Here is a 20,794-nt window from a genome sequence, read left to right as displayed (position 1 = left end):
CGTGCAGCCCTTCTGCGGGAGGCTCCAGATGGAGCGATGTGTCCCGTGGATCGGGAAATTCACCTGCGGGGAAAATCCTTGGGGGTGAGCAGCTCCCTCGGGAGCCAGGCTTGAGAGGCTGCAGAGGATGGAGGAGAGGCCACGAGGGGTTTGAGGTGCTGGTGGCACCGGGCAGCGCTGCCGGTACCAGCCGTCTGCTGGGCAAAGGGTGGGCTGGGGGAGCTGTCAGGGTGGAAGGGACGACTGAGACCATCCAAACACAGCCGCAGCCCTGCCGCACCGTGCCAGGAGCAACCAAAGAGGGGCCGTGTGTCTGGGAGAGCACAGATGTCTCTCTCAGATGAATTTAAGGCCTTTTCTTTCTCTGTTTTTATAAATGGTGAATGGCCATTAGTGGTTGGAACAGATGACCAGGCGACGGGCTGGCTTTTCCATCACTTGGAGTCCTAGAAGATGCGGTGAGCTGTGGTTTACCTGCCAGCTGTGTGGCCCTGGGGCAGAGGCGTCTGGCAGAGGCTGCCTGGGCAAATAAACCCTCTGCCCTTAGAGACCAGAGAGCTTCCTGGGGCTGGGCTCCCACCTGGCCTCTCTGGATCTTCTGGGTGTCCGTTAGGATGGTTTAAAGAAATAAAAAACGCCAGGGACTGTCTTTGCAGGTTAATTCAGCTATTTGCTGCTAGCAAAAGCCATCTGGATTGTTGTTAGGGGCAGGCTGGGGACACGGGGAGGAACAGGGACACCCCACGTAGCCCCAGCCCTGTCTGCAGCCAGGCAGAGCCCCGAGCACCATGTCCCCCACGCTCACCCACCTCGCACAGATTTAATCTTCCTGGCTCTGCGTTAACAGGGCTGCATTAGAGAGGCTGCGTGCAACACAGAGGTTACAGCTGCCATCTTCATGTCATATTCTGTAAAACTTAAAATTTCCAGAGCCCCGTGCAATCGAATCAGCCCTCACAACCCCTCCTTAATTGTATTAGTTTGTCTGAGCAGCCACTGAGTATTTAAGAAGAAGGGAGTCTCCTTTCATTCTGATTTTCCTGCTGGGAAACTGAGGCACGGTGTCTCTTGCAGAGCGGGAGAGATTTGGACTCCTGACAGTGTTTCAGAGGCGATGCCGCAGAGGTGCCCCGGCCCCGGGGAGCTGCCAGCCTGGCAGATCCTGGGACCCAGGGCCACAAATAGCCTGAAACATGGGATCTGCTTAGGTGGAAAATTGATCTCAAATAGGGCAAAGCATAACTGAGAGGGCAGTAGCTGTCCCAGGGGTCCTGCCTGCTTACAGGCAAACACCAAGAAATGATGGGCGAAGAGAGAAGATGCGGAGCTGGAAGAGGTTGTTGCTGGCTCCCATCGTGTCCGTCCTGCTTCCCCGCTTCGGTTGCTCTTTGTGGTGTTTGAAAGGTCCTCGCGCTCCCTCGAATCTCTCTCGGCAGCTGAGGAAAGAGCAGAAAGCCCATCCCGAGGAGGACCAGGATGGCCGGACACGTCCCTGCCTCGGCTCAAGCGACAGCAGCATCCTGCACGCTGGCGATTTCCGCAGCCAGTTTTCTTGGGGGAATGGGGGCAGAGGGAAGCCCCATGCTGATAATGTACTGAAAGTAAATGAAATTAAATAAGCGAAGCAGCACTCGCAGCTCCTGCCTTCCCCCCTGGGTAATTCAATTCGAGCGCTCGCGCTGATGGGATCTCGCCGGGGCTGCCTCCGTCACCCCGCTGGGGCCTGGATTCTTAACGTCTAAATAAAAGTTTCACTCAAGCATTTTTTATGCTCCTGCCAGCGGGATCAGCGAGCTGGCGTTGGGCACATTAATGTAATATTCATACTCGCAGGGTCTCCCTGTGCATCCGGCAGCACCGTCCCATTTTCATAATTATAAATGTCCCATAAAATGACATTTAGATTTGCATTAGCAAAAGGGGTCGGGGCTTGGATTTGAGAAGACAATGTGCCTCTTTACAAGTCAGATGCTCGGCATTGCTAGAGAAAAGCCTGAGCACATTTGTGCCGGGCAGGTGCTGGAAAGAAATGAGATTTCTCTGTGCGGGAAGGGGCTGTCCGTGTCCTCCAGGCATTGCAGAGGGGCAATCCCACAGCATCCCGGGCTTCCCCTAATCTGAATCACCTCAGAGAGCTTTGCACAAGCCGAGGATTTGGTCTTTGAAGGATCCGGTTTCCAGCCAACAGAGGAGACAGACGTAGGGGAGCCTTTCCACCAACCCAAACTTTGTGTGTCTTCGTGTCTGCCATTTGCCCCGAGACCCATTTGCGGAGAATTTATAGCGAGCCCAGAGTTTGCAAACTATAAAACACAAAAATGAAAATAGCCTGTGAATGAGAGAGGTGACAGGGGGGATGGATTGGGCCGAGAGCTGGGTGTTAGCGAGACACGCTAAGGAAACAAGAGCAGCTCTTGTGACCTGGGATTCTGGGAATTTATTCATACTGAAAAGGCTGCCAAGGCTGGGCACTGGGGAGGTGATTAGTGGCATTTAGTTAGTAATTTTTTATTGTGCTTAGTACAAGTTATGTTGGCAGGAGATGAGCGGGAGAGGAGGGGGAGACCTTCTCAGCAGCAAGCCATGGCTTGGGGACGTCCTGGCCCCGCTGGTTTTGGGGATGAGATATGGCCGTCACCTCGTGCAGCGAGTGCCAGAGCCCCTCCGTGGCCACAGGGTCCGGTCGCCTGCCCGGAACGAGGTGCCGTGGTCTGAGTTAGACCAGACATCGGACAAGGGGAGTGTGTTTTCCAAGTCCGTAAACCTGACCAGGTCCTGCCTGCTGCCAAAGGCTCCCAGGGACCCAGAGAGCCTTGGCTGGGGGGTAAAGGGCTGAGCATCAACCCCCAGAGCAGCACCAGCCTCAGCCCGCTGAGGGCAGGTCTCTGTAGCCGTGTGAATCATGGTCCTGCTTTCCTTGGGGACGACTTCTGGGAGCCTGCAACCAGGATTGGGAGTAGCTGGCGAGATCATGATAGACCATGATTTCCACCTCCAGCCGCTGGTCTGCCTTCCCAAGCCTCTTCTGCAGAGAAAGGGGCCGAAAATGTTGTGCTGAGGGGTTGTGCGAATGGGAAATCCCAAAGCTTTGCTTTGCTTTGCTCTCTGTAGGACTGGAAGAAATCACACCGAAGCCTGTTCAAGACACAGGGAACATTTTGAAGCAAGGATATCTGGAGAAGAGGTCCAGAGGTAAGGCCTGACAAGTACATCATAAGATAAGGTTTGGGGATGTCACCTCAGAATTACCAAGAATGCAGATTTTCACACGAAGAACAAACAGGAAAATACATCTTTTCTGCAGGTTTATCTGTAGGCGCATGCAGAATCTTTCAGGCTTTTCTTAGGCATCACACACACAGGGAGGGCACAGCCTTTATTTATTCTCTTTTGCAGATCATCAAACTGCACAAAGATTAAACCCCAGAAATTGAATTAGGCAGCAGCCCAGTCCTCTAAGGCAAGATGTGCCCTTCTAACGAGCAATACCTAATGAGGATAAAATCCGGGTGAAGACAAGGTAGTTCGTAGCATCGCACACATTAGCAAGTTGAGATAAGGACTGTGAGTCAGCCTCAGGTTTATCTTGATTTTACTGACTCTTGTGAAAGCTACAAATTATTTCCTCATCACTCAGATTTTATCTTGATTTATTTACTGTATGACAGGTGGTATGAGGCAAGAACAGCCCTTTTTTCCTCATGGCCATGAGCTGAGCTGTATAAGTGGCCCTGTGCATGTTTTAGCTTGCTCCAATTACAGAGTAAAAGACATTTGCTTAAACCTCAATTAGGGGGGTTTAACCCAAAGTTGTGTTCCCTCCCAGTTAGCAGGACTAAGGGTCACAGCAGCTCAGCTCAGCTCAGCTCAGCCTAGCCTGCCTGGAGAGCTGGGGAAGGCTTGCAGTCGCTTCAGCCTGGTAGGACGGGCTGGTTCTCCCTTACTTGGTGGAGGTTTTATATCTAAATTTGCTTGCCTGAATTTTGTGCCAGAAACCTGCAGGATTTTGTTGGGAAAAAAATTCTTCTTTCCCCTAAATATTCATCTGAAGCATACAATGAAAGAACAGAAATTAATATTTTTTACTCTTTTGCTGTCCTTTTCTTCCTAGAGCACAGCTTTTTCGGGTCAGAGTGGCAGAAGCGGTGGTGTGTCCTCAACAGAAGGACCTTTTACTACTACGCCAATGAGAAAAGTAAGTGGTGAGATACCCGCCTCCGGTCCCCGAACTGTGGGTGGTGGCTGAGGGCGTGGACAGGGCTGGAGAAGAGAAGGGGAGAGCCCTTGCTCAAGGACAGGCTAATATCTGACAAGAGAAAAGCATATACCGTGGGAAGGTTGTAATTCCCTATCGAGGCATAAGATGCAGGTTCTCCTAGAAAGGTAGATCTCAGCTTGCCTTTTTTCCCCCTCCAAACACCTTTATAGGTATGGAACAAGAGAAGAGAGACACAGGAACAGAGCTGTGTGCAAATGAAACGATGTACCAAGTTTTCCATTAGCCATCAGCTGGGCTTTAACCCCCTAAGTGACCATATATAATCCATGTGTCAGTGTATATAAATATTTTGCAGTCATGCTCCATCAGGTACATGTAAACAGACAGCTAATATCTCCAACAGAGTTTGGCGTGATTAGATATATGGCCTTCCTCTGTTCCACCCATCCAGAAACACGGCATGCTAATGGCTTACAAAATACACACGTACAGCCCTGGTTTACAGTGACCAAGTCTGCAGCTAGGACAGGATTAAACTCCAGTGGGTCGTGGGGAGGAAGCTGGGTCGTCGTCCTTCTTCCACATCCATTGTCTGAGGATCCTGAGCACTTTTCGTTTCCAAACAAGCTTCCCAACTCCTCTCACCCTGGCAGGGTATACGCAGGGGTATGAGCTCCTCGGGCTTTCCCAGCAAGCTGCTAGCAGAAGTAGGTGTTGAAGCCAGGGGTTGACACTTGGTTGTTTCTGTGAGGGACGAGCAGTTGTCATCTTCCAAATGGTCTCCAGAAGACAACAGGGTAAAGCAAACCTGTTATCGATGGGCTGAAATCCTTATATAGGGCTTGACCTCACCCCTGGAAGTTTTTTAAGGATCCGCAAATCAAAAAAAGGTTAAGAGCAACTGCCTGAATCGTACTCCCACACTTCCTCAAGAAGATTCATACGGAAATAATGAGCCGGGGTAAATAAAGACGCCTCAGATGACTGCAGTGAAGTTCCCTCTCTCCACCCTGGCTGACATCGGCCGTGCGTGTGCCTCGGCAAGACCTGTAGGCCAATTCTCAAAGGCCCCACTAAGTATTTCTTCCTGCACGCCAGCCCGTTAATGCCTTACCAGCAGAATAATCATTGGTATCATATTTCCCCAAGTACACAGTGGTCTCTGCTTCATTACAACCGGCTCATCTCGTGCAACCTTCTGACCCTGACAACCTTTTGCTGGCAGTTCACAATCTCTTGAGGTTTAAAAGGGCATCCTCTTTACTGTGTCTTTATGAAGATTTTATGATATTCCCTTTGGATTTCCTGGGGGCGGACATGCTTAGACTGAAGGTTTTTTTCTGGCCGTTTCCCGTTGACACGTGGTGTACCTCGGTTTCCCTACGTGGGCAACAGACATCTGCACCACCCAGCAGTACTGCGAGCTTGAGAAAAAGATGCAAATCCAATTTTAGCATGTTTCTCTTCTTCCAGGCAAGCAACCTAAAGGCACCTTCTCCATTGAGCACTGTAGTGCCCGGCTGGCTTTCCATCTCCGCAAAGACTCTCGAAAAAGATGCTGTTTCGAGTTAATCTGCCCTGGCAAACGCACCTACGAGGTAGGAACTGGGGGAAGACACAGACCTCCTGTGCTGGTTTGAGCACTAAGGAGAAAAGCACACACTCCCAGGTCTGGGGTGCAGGCTGGACCTGCAGGGTGAGGGAGGCTGCGAATCTCCAAACCCCCTGGTAAAACAAACCAAGCAGCACTGCAGAAGGTGCCGATGCTTCTCCTTCTTGGCAGGTCATCTCGACACGGGCCTTCCCTTGGCACAAGAGTGATCCTGGGCTCTCTTAGCACTTGTGGGGCACAAGGATTAAGTGAGAACATGGGTTAGAAGCAGTAGGGGATTGGGTTTGGAAAGCCCACTTTTAAATCAGCAGTTCAGAGCCAGGTTAAATTTAAACCTTCAATTTGTTGAGCATCCGGGGGGGAGCCTGAAAACTGGCGTAATGAAAAACCTGGCCCAATCCACAAAGTGTGGATGAGAGCCTTCCTGAGCGTCAGGGAGATTTTGGATGTAGAGTCTTGGTTCGGAGTCAGTATAGTATATTCGGTGGGGATTGTGGTTTTCATCTGAATTATTTTAATGAATTAGGCTTGACAGCCTTCCTCTGGGATAGTCTAGCTTTGTTCCGCTTCTGTTTCCTTGTTTGGAATAGGGAGATAAAGAAGTGAAATTGCTTTCCCAAAGTCACAGGGTAGAGAATGGCAGATCCAGGCTCTCCATCCCCTATTCTAGCCGCAAATCTTTTTCCTCTTCCTACATACAAGACCCGGCACAATAACAGGTGAACCTCTCTCCAGTTCACAGCCCCAAGCCAAGCAGAGGCTGAAGACTGGGTGGATCAGATCCAGTTCCTCCTGAAGGGTGAGTCTGGCAGCTTGGTCCAAGCCAGCGTGCCCTGTTTGTTTGGGCAGGTCCTGGCAGCATCTTCCCACCCAGCTTGGGCTGCTCCCTCCAGCAACGGGTGGGCTTGTGCTCATTGCCGAGACCTTGCTGGGGTCCCAGCATCCCCTCTTAGCAAAAAGAGAGGTTCTGGGGCTTTGCTCTTTCGAGCGGGTGGTTGTTTGGAGCCCACAGGCATTTGGTTTCAACTCAAGAGCTTTTGGCTGCTTTTAGAGGATAGAGTTGTGTGGTCTCTCAGAGGCTGCAAGCCGTCACCAAGCGGGACAAGAAAAGGGTGGGAATCGCTCCTCACTGCTGGGGTTGCAGATCTGCCGTTCTGTCCTCGGCTGATGAAGGATGAGGTTTGGCTCCACTGGTGTTGCTCCAGTCTGAGACCAGCGATACTGAGACAAGGCTCCAGCCCTGCATGCGGAAACCCTCTGGAAACCGTAGGCAGCTGCCCAGGCATGGGGTCAGGCTCAGATCCTTGAGGCACTTGTTGAATTTGGCTTTGTTCTCTGGCGTTTGCCATCCTTTCTTGGGGTTTTCCTTTGTTTTAGCCTATTCTCAGCTTCCATCCCATTTTCTTTACATCGGGTGCTCACGGGCCAAGCGAGGGGACAGTTCACTCCCTGCAAGGTCCACAGTGAGCACAAAGTACAGTGGCACAGGCTTTGTTACTTGATTTCAACCCACTGAAAGTACCAGCGTCCAGCTGGTACTTTGATTTGCTCTTTTTCACCATGCTTTTGCTCTCTCCTGCCAGACCTGAGCTCCCTCACCATCCCGTATGATGAGGAGGATGAAGAAGAGCCCTACAATGATGTGGACAGTTCTGACTCTGCGAACACAGCATCCCACAATGCTACCCTGAATCAGGATGAGCCAAACATTGAGATGGAAGAGGATGACATCTACGAGGTTTTGCCAGGTAAGCAACCAAATAAGCAGGGTAAAACCCACGCCAACCCCTAGCCTTCGCCCTGCAAACATGGCAGGAGACCTTGGCCACATCACACATTGATGGGAATGAACAACCTGGGCTCTGCTGAGTCCCATAACTCAAAGGTTTGACCCCGTTTCTTTGTTCAGACTGGTTGATGGACCGCAAGAGCAAACCCTTTCTGTTCCGGTGAGGCGGAGGGTTTGTAAATTCAGGTGGGGCGGCTTTTAGAGGTTGTGCTCCGTTCAGCTCGAGTAATATTAAGTTTGGTAAGAGTGGAATCTCTGGGCTGTGTTACCTGGAAAATCAGACTTTAGATGATGAAAATGCTCCCTTCTGGGCATGCAGTCATGGCTGTAACACAATTACTGGCCTTCCAAGAGATGATAAAATAACTGCATTAAAGACTAGCGCTTGTTCACTAACAGTGCACGAGGTCTGGAGGTAGCAGGGCAGTGGCTGCCGGTTAGAGGAGCCAGGAGCACTCTTCCTGGCACAGAACCAAACAGCCTGCGAGGGTGACACGGTCTGCAACATTTCTTACCGTTACAGCAGAAATCATGGTGTGACATGCCCCAGGGCTTGGTCAATGGGTCACCTGAGCCTTATTCAAACCCGTGAGCTGTTCTGCCTCTGCGCTGAGGTTGGGATCACCCACCTCTGCTCCCCGTCCCCGAGAGCAGGGTCCCTTGGTGTCTGTGTTCAGCGATGCAAAATAGGTCCTTGTTTCTTCTTATTTATTTCAGAACTTTATATTTGTAGTGATTAAAAAAAAAAAAATTAAATGCACCAGAAAGTTTTATGGTGCCCGAGATCTTTGTCTTGTTACTGCTGCCAAAGGAAATCTCTGCTCAGCGGTTTGCAAGTGGCATCCAGACAGCTGCCAGGAGCGGAGCTGGGGCTCCGGGGCTGCCTGTGGAACCCTGAGCAAAGCCTCAGCCTCTGTCCGTCTCTCATCTTTCCTTCCTGACCTTCCCTTCTTCTGTTTACATCCTCAGCTCTTTGGGTAGCAGCTTTCTCTTCCTCCGGGCATACCTACAGTGATCCCTGAGCTCAGCAGGAGCCTCCACGCTGTGGTCCCCAGGCTTGGTGTGTGTGAAGCGCTGACGGTCTGTCAGGCCGAGGGCTTTCAGCATCCCTGGCTGCTTTGGCAGCTGTGCCCAACTCCTCACTGCCTTGCGGCTGCCAACACCAACTACAGAGCAGATATTAGATGCGAGGTTTGTTCCACATGTGGCTAATGGTGATCCTGCTAGGAGCTTGCGTAGGGTTGATTTAGGGACAGACCCCCTCCGTTGCCCCCGCTCCGGGATGCAGTGTCTTGAAGAGCTGCAGCCGACCCTGCCAGCCAGGTTCGCCCTCGGTCCCCACGGGTGTTGCACTCCTGCTCCCATGCACGGATCGGTGCCCTGATGCTGGGGCTGCAGAGCATCGTGGTGGAGGAGGGAACATCCCAGCCAAACCCTTCCTTTAATTACGGGCTTTTACTGGGCTTTCTGTCCTGCCCATTCCAGCTTCTTAAAAGCTTGCTAAGAGGTTCCTAGGGGTTGTGTCTCAGGCTGCTAGCCAGCCCAAACGTTGCAAACACCAAGGTTGAAGCAGGGCTTTTGCAGTATCCTTCGGCCCCAGCGCGTGGGCGTCCCGGTGGCTTTGCTGCCGTGCAGGGGCTGCTGTCCCTGGGGTTCAGCCAAGCCTCCTGCACCCAGCGTCACGGCTGCACCGAGCCGAGGCGCAGGCAGGAGCTGCGGGACAGCTGCCTCTGCCCACATCGCCTCTGTTCTCCGGCCATCAAGCATCCTGCCCGCAGCCCGCGGCTGGAATCGCACCGACACGCAGGGACGCAGCTCGGACACCGTGCAGGATGCGGCCAGCGGGAAGCAAAGCCACAGCTCTCCCGTCTGGACAAGTTTCTTGCCCCCCGCACACCCCAGTTCCCTGCCTGGTTGAAGGTAGGTGCTGGTGGCACGTTGCTGTAGGGGCAGATGCCCAGCATGCGAGTGGTGAGAAACCAGTTGCAGGGCTCAGGGGCAGGTAGGAGAGGTCTGCTCTGCCCCGAGCTCGTCCCCCCCGGCCCTTCACACCTTGGGACCCCCCAGCAAGCGTAGGGAAAGTCCCCATCCAAGCTGGGGTCTCCTCTGGGCCCGGCTGCCTCCCTCATGTCCCAAGTGAAAATAGAGGGAGAAAGAGGGAGAGGGAAAAAAAGAAAGGGGGGGGAGATGAAGAGATAATTTCCTCAGCAAGTCATCGTTGTTAATGAAGTTTTACAAAAACAGATACAACCAAGGAAAAATAAAATTTCACAGGTGATAAATTTTTCCAATTTCCCTGGCAGAATTCGATAGGATTGTTAAATTAAGAGTGAAGGTGTCTGTTAGGAAGCAACGAGCAGTGATGGGTAATTTTATAGAGTGGAAAATTGAATCAAATTGCTACATTAAAACACAGCTCCTCTGAGAATCTGCGCAACGCCCAGGCTGCTCCGGTGCAGCGGTGGGGTGCATAGCCCACTGGCTCCCTGGCCATGCCCGGGGCTGGGGGCTGCCGTGGGGCTCTGGACCCCGAGTGTGGGTGCCCGGGGCTGCCCACGGGGATGTAAAAGCATTTTCCTGAGCGTGGTGTGGTCGAGGTTGTGATGCTCCACACAGGGAGGCGGCATAGGGGGAAGCAGCACAGCCCCCAGGAGATGCATTTTTCAGCGTTTCCCTCTGATTCATCACTATAAAATCCAGATATTGGCTGAAATCAAACACCCAGACCCTGGGAAGGCAGAGCATCACTTCCAGACTTGACTCAGAAAAGCACCTGGCTGCAACAGGCTGCAGGGCTGCGGCGTGGAGGGGAGCTTGTCACATCCCCACGGGCCCCGTTCATGAACCGCACAGCTCAAAATCTGCAAGGACGGTGCCTGGGGCCAGCGTGCCGCAGCACAAACCACGGTGCAGGCACCCCAGGGTTAGTGCCTTCACCATGGCCGTCCCAGGGCGTCTGCACCCATGCTGCGGGCAGGGAGAGGCTGTGCCTGGCCCTGCTGCAGCATTACAGGAGAAGATGGGGTGCAGGAGGGCGAGCAGAGCTGGCTGCTGTCAGCCGAGGGGAAGCCACACCAGCCAGCTGCCTCCCCACCACGTTTTCCTGAGAAAAATCCCATCACAGCCCTCACAGCCCATCAGCCTCGAAGAGCTCGCTGCGGGGCGGCCAGCCCTGAGCACGCCGGGCAGAGCAGGGACCGGGCAATCGCCTGAGGTTTTTCTCTGAGCACCTTTTGCAAAAGGCACAGAGTGAGTGGTCAGCAGGGCAGAGGCTTTGAAAAGAAAGGGAAACTGAGGCACAGAGGACTGAAACACAGCAGAGCACCTTGTCCAAGCCGTGGAGCAGTCAGCTGCCCAGCTAACGTCTCAGGTGGGCGATGCAAACAGGGATGGGGTCCACGGCTTTGATTTCTGGTTGGAACATGCCCCATTCCATCAAATACGGAATGAAATGGCCCAAGGTGGGACGAGGAGAGGGGGCTGCTCTGGAAAGCCTCCCCAGCCCCTGCTTGGCAGCCTCGCGTGGTTCCTGGAGAGCGAGGACGAGGGGGAGCGGCGGCTCTATATGGGGCGAGGGGCTGGGACCCACAGAGCTGCCTGAGCTCGTTAGGGGCTGTAAATGTGACTCCCCGTTAGCTGTGCCAGCCAGGGGGACCAGCTCTGCAGTCTGGGGTTGGCTCCCAGGAAAGTGGGGAGGAAGCAGGACAGATAATGTCTCCCCAGGATCATGGGGGCACCCACGGCTGCCCAGCACCACGTCCAGGCAGGGAGCCGGCATTGCCAGCCCCCTCCGTGTGCAGGATTCACGCAGCTTTGCTCATCTGGGAAACCCAGCAGCAGCGTTTCCTCCATGGCACGTGTTTTCCTGCGCCAGCGCCGGCTGACGCTTCCCAAGGAGCGTGTGTGAGTGCCGGGAGGTGCGAGAAGGGCTCTGGGAAAAGGTTTCCTGGGGACAGCCTGGCTCCGGGATGGAAGCAATGCCTGCAGGATGCAGGCGTGGATGCGAGCCGGAGGGGTGTGCACAGCATGGAAAGGAGGTGGGGGTGGCCGTGGGGAGCCCCTGGGTGCAGGTGTCACCCACAGTGGTGGGGGACCGATGCCGCCCCACTTTGGAGGATGGCTCTGGGGTTTTTGTGACGCACAGGCACAGGAGATGGTTTGACTGCCCTCCATCTCGTGCCAAGATGGGATTAGGGGATTTGGTGCCATTGGTTAAAGTATAAAGGAATCCAGATGCGAGGGTTTGGGGTGCGTGCGTGGGAATGATGGGGGGGGGGAGTGCTGTTACAAATACATTTATGTTCTCTTTTACAAATGCAAAGAGCAGGCAAAAGCCACTTTCAATAATTTATTTTAAAATCAATGCTAATGAGGTTCTGTCTCGTCAGTGGCCGAGTTTTACAATAAAGTCTGATTTATTTAGAAAAGATCTTTGGTGCTGCTTCCCGTCTAATGGGGGAGCAGTTGCAGTGACCCTCCAACTTGGGATGCAATTTGTAATTGGCAGCGGAGGTCTGACCTGGTTTGCATTGATCAGCGCCGAGTGGGAGAGACGGCTGGGGCCGGGGCTGGGGCCGCGTCCTCGGAAAGTGCCGAGCAGCAGCAGCAGCAGCAGCACTTCACTGCCTCGCAATCGGGTGCCGTGGGATCAGCTGAAGACCCAGGCTTGCTTTCTGTTGGCTCTGCCTAAAGGTGACAGCAAAGCCATGTCCCCTGAGACGCGACAGGGACGCCTCTTCTGCACCGGGCTCAGCCGTGCCAGGGCTGCCCTGCACTCCCCAACAGCCCTTTGCCAGCAGCAGTGCCAGAGGTGCAGATGAGCAATTTGCCTGAGCGTTGGCTTTCTGAAACGTTTCAGAACCGAGTTTTATTTATATTATTTCATTAGGTTGCTTCTAGCCTTTACGGTTGCAGAAGGAAGCCTGGGCTGTGACGGCAGCTAATGTGGGTGCTGTGCACCCGACTCGCCCCAGCACCCAGAGCAGCTCAGGCTGGGTGGGTTGTACCTGGCTTGGTGTTAAATAATCTTATTTAAACTTATTTGTGTATAGATCCTTGCTCCTCTCAGTCGCTAGCCGTCTTCGCAGGGCTTCCCTGTGACTTCCAGCCCCTCTGTCCTTAACCTTTTCCACGGCATCATTTTTCACTCTTTTCTTGCATCCTCTTTCCCCATCCTCCGTAGCCATGCCAGCCTGCCTGCCCTCCACTGCCTGGGGTCTTCTTTCTCCTCCTTAATTTCTGCTTCTGTCCCTCATCCTTCCTCGCGTTTCTGTCCTGGCATTTCTCCTCGGCATCTCCTTTTCTCTGGGCTGCGAGTCCTGCGCGGGAAGCATCTCTTCCTATAGGGCACTCAGCAAAGTGCTGCCTAAATTTATGAGCCTATAATAAGTGATTTGTTTTTACCAGTGTTAACAACAATTCATATTTTTATGCAACACGTTTTAAAATATTATCTGTGACTTCCTCCCTTCCACTCTTCACAATTAAGCCAGGAATTTATTATTCTGACAGTCGGATGCTCTCGCAGCCCTCTGCCTGCCTGGGGGTTTGGTGCAGCAGTAACGCTCACAGCCCTTCCCCTGACTTCTCTGCTCTGTTTTCTGCCCCCAGATGAGGAGCTGGAGCCCCCCTTCCCAGAGGACAGTGAGGATGCCGGGAGCAGACAGAGAAGCGGTAAGAGCCCAGCCTACTTTGGCCAACCCAAAGGACCTCCAGGTCATGGTTGGGGCGTCTGAGTCCGGCCACCTTCGAGCGTCCTGGGGTGCGGGTGGTGATGGAGGGGTGTGTGGAAGATGGGAGGGTCCCCAAGAGCAGACTGATGGGTGACAGAGGAGGCTCTGCAACTGGTGAAGTTGAGACAACTCAAGCTTGGGGAGCTCTCCCCATCTTCTCCATGCTACGGGCATGGGGGATGCCTCTCCTTTTTGGACAGGCACCCCATGGGGTTGGCCTTAGTGAGCTCTCCACGGAGGAGCCCCCACATCCATCCCCTCTCCTGCCTGATGAGAGCTGTGTGCTGATGGATCTCCCATGGAGGCACACCCGTCCCTGTCCCTCATCCCATCCTGGACCGCGGAGAGGGAGCCAGCCCTCTTGGCGCATCCCGAGGGGCCGGGGAGAGGAGCTGGGGCAGACACAGCCTGGAGAGAGGGCAGGAAGCAAGCCATGGCCCAGAGGAAGCCGCCGCAGGGAGGGATCTCGACGCGGGAAGCCGGAAGGACGCGCACCACCACCCCAGGAACCAGCGCCGCCCGCCCGGAACCAGCAGCCCGAGAGCCTGCCATGGTCGCCAGGGCCCCCACCCCTGCTTTTTCCTTAAGGACCCGCACCGTGGGACGGGAGCGGAAGATCTGTTTCCTCCCCGGTCCCACCTGCTTTGCTTTCCATCGCTGCTTCCTCCCCGGCGCAGGAAAGCAGCGCTTGTGTCTGAGCAGCCGGGGCTGGACAGACCGGGGGCTTCCTGCCGCCCTGCTCGCTCCTCACTGCATGGGAAAACACGTCCTCCTGGCAAAGCCCGGCTCGGGAGAGCTTCCCGCACCACCCTCCCGCTCTGGAGCTTGGAGGGGACGGTCTCGCCCCGGTGCTGCCCGCCTCGCAGGGTGCCTGCCCGGCCAGGGACCCGCAGCAGGCATCCCGCTTGATGGGTGATGGAGACCGGAGGGGTTCGGTGTTGGATGCTGTGGATGGTGGGCGGCTAAACCAGCTTCACGCATGCTTGTGCTCTCCTGAATGCACGAGCACCCCAAGCATTGCTCAGCTGGTTTACCCCTCCCAGTGGTCCGAGAGCCCCCGTGCCCAACTTCCCGGTGTTTCTGGAAAGCCTGATCCAACATCCAACAAGCCCTTTGGCCAGCATCAACCCCCCCTTGCAGTTGTCCCCAGCCCAGGAGGGCGCTCAGGCCGGTTTCTACCGAAATCTTGGTAGCGCAGAGAGGTTTTAGTCCCAGCTGCTTGCAGGGACCGGAGCAAGTCAGTGCCTCTCCACTCCTCGTGGTTTTGCGGAGCTTGTTTCCCACCCCCCGGCACGATGACTTATTTGGCCACTGGAGCATGTGGCAGCTGCAGCCGGTACCAGCACCCAGAGCTCGGAAAAAATGACGTCCCGATCTTTATAAACTGTACTGTGGTCACGAAGCGGGACTGCACGCTTTTCCTGGAGACTCCTCGGCACGGGGTAAGGAAGGCAGAAGGTGATGGGACGTGCACGCGCGCACACACGTTTTTCTTTGCCTTTCACAACTGCCCCAGCATTTAAACCTCCAGAGGACCAGGCGGCAGAAGAGCAGCTCCCCCGTGGGTTTTCCAGCTCGAGGTGCGGGTCAGTGGGGTGCAGAGCACAGCTCCATGGCAGGCTGGTGCCAGAGGTGATGATGAACCTGCACCCCAAGGCCACCCCGAGGATTTTGGCTCTCCCCTGTCACAGCCCTGCCAGCCATTTAAACACCCTGTTCATACTCATTAGCATCTGCCTGGCGGTTGTAATTGTTGTTAATCGTTATAACTGGTTTAGTTATTAGCATTGTCATGATTGCTTTAAGTCCTGTGTCTGTTTTTACACTAAATAATATATTAGGCTCTTGCTTCTGAAATGCTGGGCTGCATTTCAAGAGGGAAAGGTTATTGCAGTGCCAGGAACCCCAGCCCTCGTGCCTTTTGCCTTGGTAATTTGTGCTTCTGTCCAACTGGACCAAGGGCGAGAAAGAGATGACGGGAGTCCTTGAGCAGAGGGCCGGGCTGCAGGGAGGGAGGGAAGGGGCTATTTCTTAATTATATCACACGGCCAAAGTGCCAGATGAGCATTTGGCTAATGGAAAACTATTGTTTCTAATTTCTAAGAACCACAAGGATGCCACAATGCTGGAGCAGCCCAGCAAATGCAGCTGAGAGCTTCAGGCTGCTCCTGCCAAGACACCCATTTGCTCCGCTCAGGGCTGCTTAATCCCTGCCTTCTGCACTGGACGGGCTTTGGGGCTGCTGCGGCAGTGCGAGCTTACCAGTTGAATACAAACAGGGCAAAATTCCTCTACTTGGAAAATAAAAAAGCCTCGCAGCCTGCCTCCTGTCACAGTACCCTGCGCTTAGCGTGGCAGGAGGTTTCACCTAGCGTGAGCACAGCAGTGAAAACCCCTGAGCTGCGGACAGTTGTCATTAGGTTTCAGCGTCAACAGGCTTCTGAAGCAACACGCCCGAAGCAAAGGGGCTGGGGCGGATCGTGCCTCTCCCACAGCCCCTGCTTGGGGCTGCTCAGGCTGCAGAAGAAAATGATGCGGTTGTCACATTTGGCTGGTTTTCTTAATGACCCCAAGGCCCATAAACATGGGAGCAGGCTCTCGTCCCACTTACATCAGTGTAAATCAGTCGCACTGAAATCACGGCCCTGCCCTGAATGCAGACTTAAATGTCTAGACGGGGCACTGGGGCTTTTTAAACAAAACCTCTTATCTGTAAAAGTGAGCAGAATTAATGCAGGGTAATGCAGGAGGCCTGGGATGGCTTGTCTGGATCCGACCCACATCCCACCCAGCCTGGAGCCGGCAGGTCAGGAGGATCGTGGACATCCACCGTCCCATTTGAAGGCTGTGGAGTGAAGTTCTCCCTTGCCTGGCCTTATCTTTAAGCGCTAAAATGGGAGCCAGGATCCCTTCTCTGCAAACGGCCTTAATTTTAACAAGATATTCTCGATAGCTGGCACAAAGGTCTTTGTTGCTTTCGAGGCTGTGGCCGGGAATGAAGCGCAGAGCCCGACCGCGTGAGGCATCTTCCTCATCTGATGCAATTAATGCTGACCTTTCGAAGGCAGGGTTGGAGGGAGGGGTGAGACCTTCCATCCGACCAGCTGGCACAGCTGGGGAAAAGTACACAGACTTTTGGGAGCACGAACCTTCCTGTGGCCTGGAAAACTTTCTCCCTTTGTACTCGCAGAGTTATCACATCCAGGCTCACGCGCGCGGCTTCTGCAAAGACTCTGTTTCACCAACGGCTTCTCCTTTCTCCGCTCCTTGACAGGGTGGCCAGATGCCTCCAAGGTCCTCTTGTTCCTTTGATAAGCGGGAAAGAGCAGATGCGGGATAGGGAGGCACCTCCTGAGCGTTCCTGGTAAACGAGGGATAACTGGGACAAGGCTGACTCCAGCTTCCCGGCAGCATCCTCCCTGCAGGCGAGCAGGCGCCCGGGTCCCTGTCCCGGGGGAGCTCCTGGGGGGGGAATGGGCACTTTCAGCTCTGGAAACGTTTTGTAGGAAGATGTGTTTTTCTATCTCAACCCAAACCCCCTTCACCTCCTAATACATCAGTGACACAGAGCAGAACTCTGTCGGAAGAGGAGCAGAGGCTGATTTGGGGGATCGCTATGTTTAAATCTCTTTGCCAGCAAGTTAATGATGATGCTCCATAGAATTACTGGTATTTTCGATACCACCGGAGCAGCCTTTCCCCAACCTCATCTCACAGGGGACACCAGCAGGTCGGTGCCAAGCCCCGTTCCCCCGCACCAGGTTATTCTCTGCATCGTGATGTTGTCCTCACACCCTCCCGTAACGACCTTTCGTGTTAATGACACAATTTGCTGGCTCCTAGCAAAGCTGCTGCTTGCCTCATCCCCCTGCTCAGCGCCCGCACGCCCTGATATTTCCTCTGCCTCCAGTTCATAACCTCTGGTTCCTGCACTTAGCACAAGCTTAAATAACTCAGTAGCTCCTTCTCCTTCTATTCCCTTCACAATCTTTTCCTCGCCACTGTGTGCTCCCCCTTTAATACTTCCAAAGGATGCAGACCTACTTTTTTTTTTCCCAGCCTTTCTATTTAAGTTCCCCAAGTCCCTGAGTCATTCCAGTTGCTCCCTGCTGTGCCATTATCCATCTCTGTAATGTCCTTTTTCATATTTAGGTGATCAAATCTGGGCACTGTACTCCAGATGCACCCTTATCACTCGGTCCCTTATACCATATTAGAAACATTTCCTCCAACATGTGCTCGATATTTTCTATTTATGCTTTCTGGGCCTGGTTCAGCCGCGTGGCAGAGCAGCACAGATCGCTGGTACAGCCCCGGTGCTCGAATCCCCCCTGCAGAATGTGATTTTACTGGGTTTAATTATCCATGGGGGTCACATCATGGAGACGTCCGTGTCGTGACATCTGGATTCACCCCCACTTTGGTGCTGTGCCATCAGAGCAGTCTCCTGCCTGAAGCCTTTGGTCCAGGAGCACGTTTTAACAGTTGTCTCGTGTGCTTGAAAACTGGGAATCTGTTTTTTTGGGGGTGTTTTTTTGATGCTGTGAAGGGTCTGTTGGACGTGCTGGGACGAGTCGCTTCCCCGGCCTGCACATTGGGCAGAGTAGCATCTCCTCCCGTCGTGGGGCTCTGCAAGACCTTGGCGTCAGGCTCATCTGGTCCCATCGCACGGCGGGATGCTGCAGTGGGGACCCGCCTTTCGTGGTGGCTCTGGTCTCTGGGCCAGTTTCTGAGGTGGAAAATGCCATTCTGGGATGGCAAAGATGGAAATGTTTCGTTCTGGAAACGCTGCTGCAACGTTTTCCAGAAAACCCACGAGCACATTTAGCCCAGGGCGGTCCCCAGCCTTGGCATGGTTTGACAACAGTCTCATCAGCCCAAACCCACGGCTTTCAGCAAACAGATCATTTGCCTCCCCCAGGAAGAAAAAAAAAAGGTAAAAAAAGAGTCTGCCAGCTCATCTTCCCTTCCCTTTCTGCAGCAGGCTGTGGTCACAGGCGTTGAGCAAAGGCTCACAGCTTGGTGGGAAGATCGAGACCTGAGCTATCAGGTTGTGTCATGCCATAGAGGGTTTGGGACCTTCTCTGACCTCCCGGGAATGGGGGGGTGAAGGCAAATGTTTGCTCCCCGCTCTCCTCCCATCCCTGTTCCTGCTCCGGGCGCTCCCAGTCGAGCAGTCGGTGCTGTTTGCTGAGCGGGCTCTGCTCCATCGACTGCAATCCCCTGTTTGGCTTCTTTAATTAATAAATAAACTTGGCGATCGCCTTCCCCAGCAGCATCCTCCCAGCGGCCCCGTGCAAATACCCGTGTCAATTAATGGTATTCCTCTTCCATGGCCTCTGGCACGGCTGTCACCGTGGTGGGGACACCGCCCGGCAGAGCTGGCGCTGGTGCCACGTGTCCCCTCTTGACCAGGTTATGGATGTCACCAGGTTATGGATGTCCACCTCAGGGACAGCTGGGCTTGAGCCCGAGGAGGAGATGAGGGACTCGGGAGAGAGGGAAGGCGTCTTTGGTTCCCTTTGTGGTTTGTAGTGAACAGCTTTAATTCAGGGTCTTCTGAAACTGAAACATTTATCAATGTGTTCATGTGTATTTACCGGTAGATGTTGCATTTATTTATTGACCAGCCCCTTTTTCTTGCAGTACGTCTTTGGCCTCTGCCTTGTAATCGAAACGCAAAATTAATAACACCAACATTTCCTTCCTTTCCCCAACGAATACCAGCCCCTCTCCCCCAACACCCCACCCCACAACCCCAATATTTCCCCGTATAATTCCCTGTCACCCTGACCTCTCTTTTTGTTTTCCCCAGGAGGTCCCCGGCGAGATTATGCCAATTACTACCAAGGCATGTGGGACTGCAGCAGCGAGCATCCCGACGAGCTCTCCTTCCACCGCGGAGACCTCATCTACATCCTAAGCAAGGTAGAGCATCGCCGGCCGCCCCATGTTCATCGTCATGGGGCTGGGGCTCAATTGCAAGGTCAAGAGCTGATGAAATCGGTAAAAATCAAGGTCCAAAGCAGAGTTAGATCAGCAATTTAGTGGAGGGGGGAGCGGGATGCTGGGGTCCCCTCCGTGACTGCGCCATCAATGCCACTCCTGCCCGTACCCCCTGCCTTCACACGTGGCATTGCAAATGCCCCAAAGCAAGATATTTTTTTGTTTAATTTTTTTTTTTTCCCCCGGTAATGGAGTCTGTACGTGCTGTTGCTCAGGTATTACAGGGGTAATTGAGTTGCTCAGCCGGGTGTGACCAGGGCTCCCTTCGGCAAGCGCACGCAGGTGAATAAATTAAGTGTTTGCATTAGCGGGTCTGCGGGGGCAAGAGCAGAGCCACCGGTGCCCGTGACCCTCTCCCGGTCCCGCTCGTCCCCGCAGGTCTCTGCCCTGGCTCCCAGCCGGTCCCTGCCGGACCACGGTGGCCCCGGCTGGCAGCGATGAGCTGGGGCGGTTGCATTTTACGGGTGGATCTTTTGCAATGCGCTTTGCACCCCGATATGGCACGGGAACAACGATGAATTTGGGGGGGGGCCGCGCTTTGTTTTGCAATGCACTTTGTACCCCAAGGACAGTGATGAACCTGGGGGGTTGCATGGTGTGGATGGTGTTTCGCAACGCGCTTTGCACCCCAGTCTGGCACGGGAACAGTGATGAACTCGGTGGTTGTGCCCCGTCTGCCCTTGGTGGGCACCCACCCGGGGAAGGGCAAGCGGACCCGATGCGGGGAAGGGCAGCGCGTGCAGCGGTGGCTCAGCTGTGGTGGGTACGGAGCTTTGGAGATGAAGAGCACCTCCAAGTCTCAGGCTTGTTAAGACCAAGGCCACGTTTTATAGCTGAGAAAAAGAATCAGATTTAGTTTCGCGTCCTGGCGGTAGCCACAGGATGTCCCCCGGGGTGGACACGGGTGATCGGATGCCGCGGCGATGGGCAGGAGAGCCGCGGTGGCGGTGTCAGGCCTCCCCTTGGAGGTTTTGTCCATCCGTCAGAGCCCTCGAGGCCGGACCTGCAGCACGGCTGCCCTTCGCTCCTGCAGGCCCTGAGCTGGGCACCGCTGGTGCTGCGGCAGCCCCGAGCCCGGCGTGGGCTGACCGCCGGCTGCCCATCCACCTCTCCGAAGGTTTGCGGCCGGTGCGGCACGGACATTTTTAGCTGGCATATTTTGAGGCCAGCTCCTGCGCGTCCCCGCAGGGGCAACTGCATCCCTGGCAGCAGCAGCGAGAAGCTTTGAGTCTAGGCTTCACCGTCCCTTTTCGGAAGGCTGAGAATTCCCTATCCATGGATCTCAAAGCACTTTACGGCAGCATTTAGCGACCCGCTGTCCCCCGGGACGGGGGCTGACCTGCTCCGGGCACTGAACCCACAGCCCCGGCTCGTCACCTCATTTATCCAGAGGGGTGACACCAGGAGCAAGCCACGGCCGTCCCTGGGGGCGATAC

The 20,794-nt window shown here is 54.4% G+C and overlaps 1 protein-coding gene across 1 annotated transcript in view; it reads left to right on the top strand.

The window, feature by feature from the left end:
- Positions 1 to 20,794, top strand: part of SKAP1 (src kinase associated phosphoprotein 1) — a 158,994-nt gene that overhangs the window by 127,292 nt on the left and 10,908 nt on the right. The window contains exons 5-11 of the mRNA XM_009287784.2: positions 3,112 to 3,192; positions 4,112 to 4,195; positions 5,693 to 5,817; positions 6,567 to 6,630; positions 7,415 to 7,579; positions 13,231 to 13,293; positions 19,168 to 19,280. Coding sequence (XP_009286059.1) covers positions 3,112 to 3,192; positions 4,112 to 4,195; positions 5,693 to 5,817; positions 6,567 to 6,630; positions 7,415 to 7,579; positions 13,231 to 13,293; positions 19,168 to 19,280 — 695 coding nt within the window. The remainder of the gene's footprint in view (positions 1 to 3,111; positions 3,193 to 4,111; positions 4,196 to 5,692; positions 5,818 to 6,566; positions 6,631 to 7,414; positions 7,580 to 13,230; positions 13,294 to 19,167; positions 19,281 to 20,794) is intronic.

The sequence above is a fragment of the Aptenodytes forsteri genome, unplaced genomic scaffold, assembly GCF_000699145.1.
Source record: "Aptenodytes forsteri isolate BGI_AS27 unplaced genomic scaffold, ASM69914v1 Scaffold25, whole genome shotgun sequence".
Classification (NCBI taxonomy): Eukaryota; Metazoa; Chordata; class Aves; order Sphenisciformes; family Spheniscidae; genus Aptenodytes; species Aptenodytes forsteri.
Note: the sequence above shows the minus strand (reverse complement) of the source record. Positions and strands in the feature narration are given on the sequence as shown.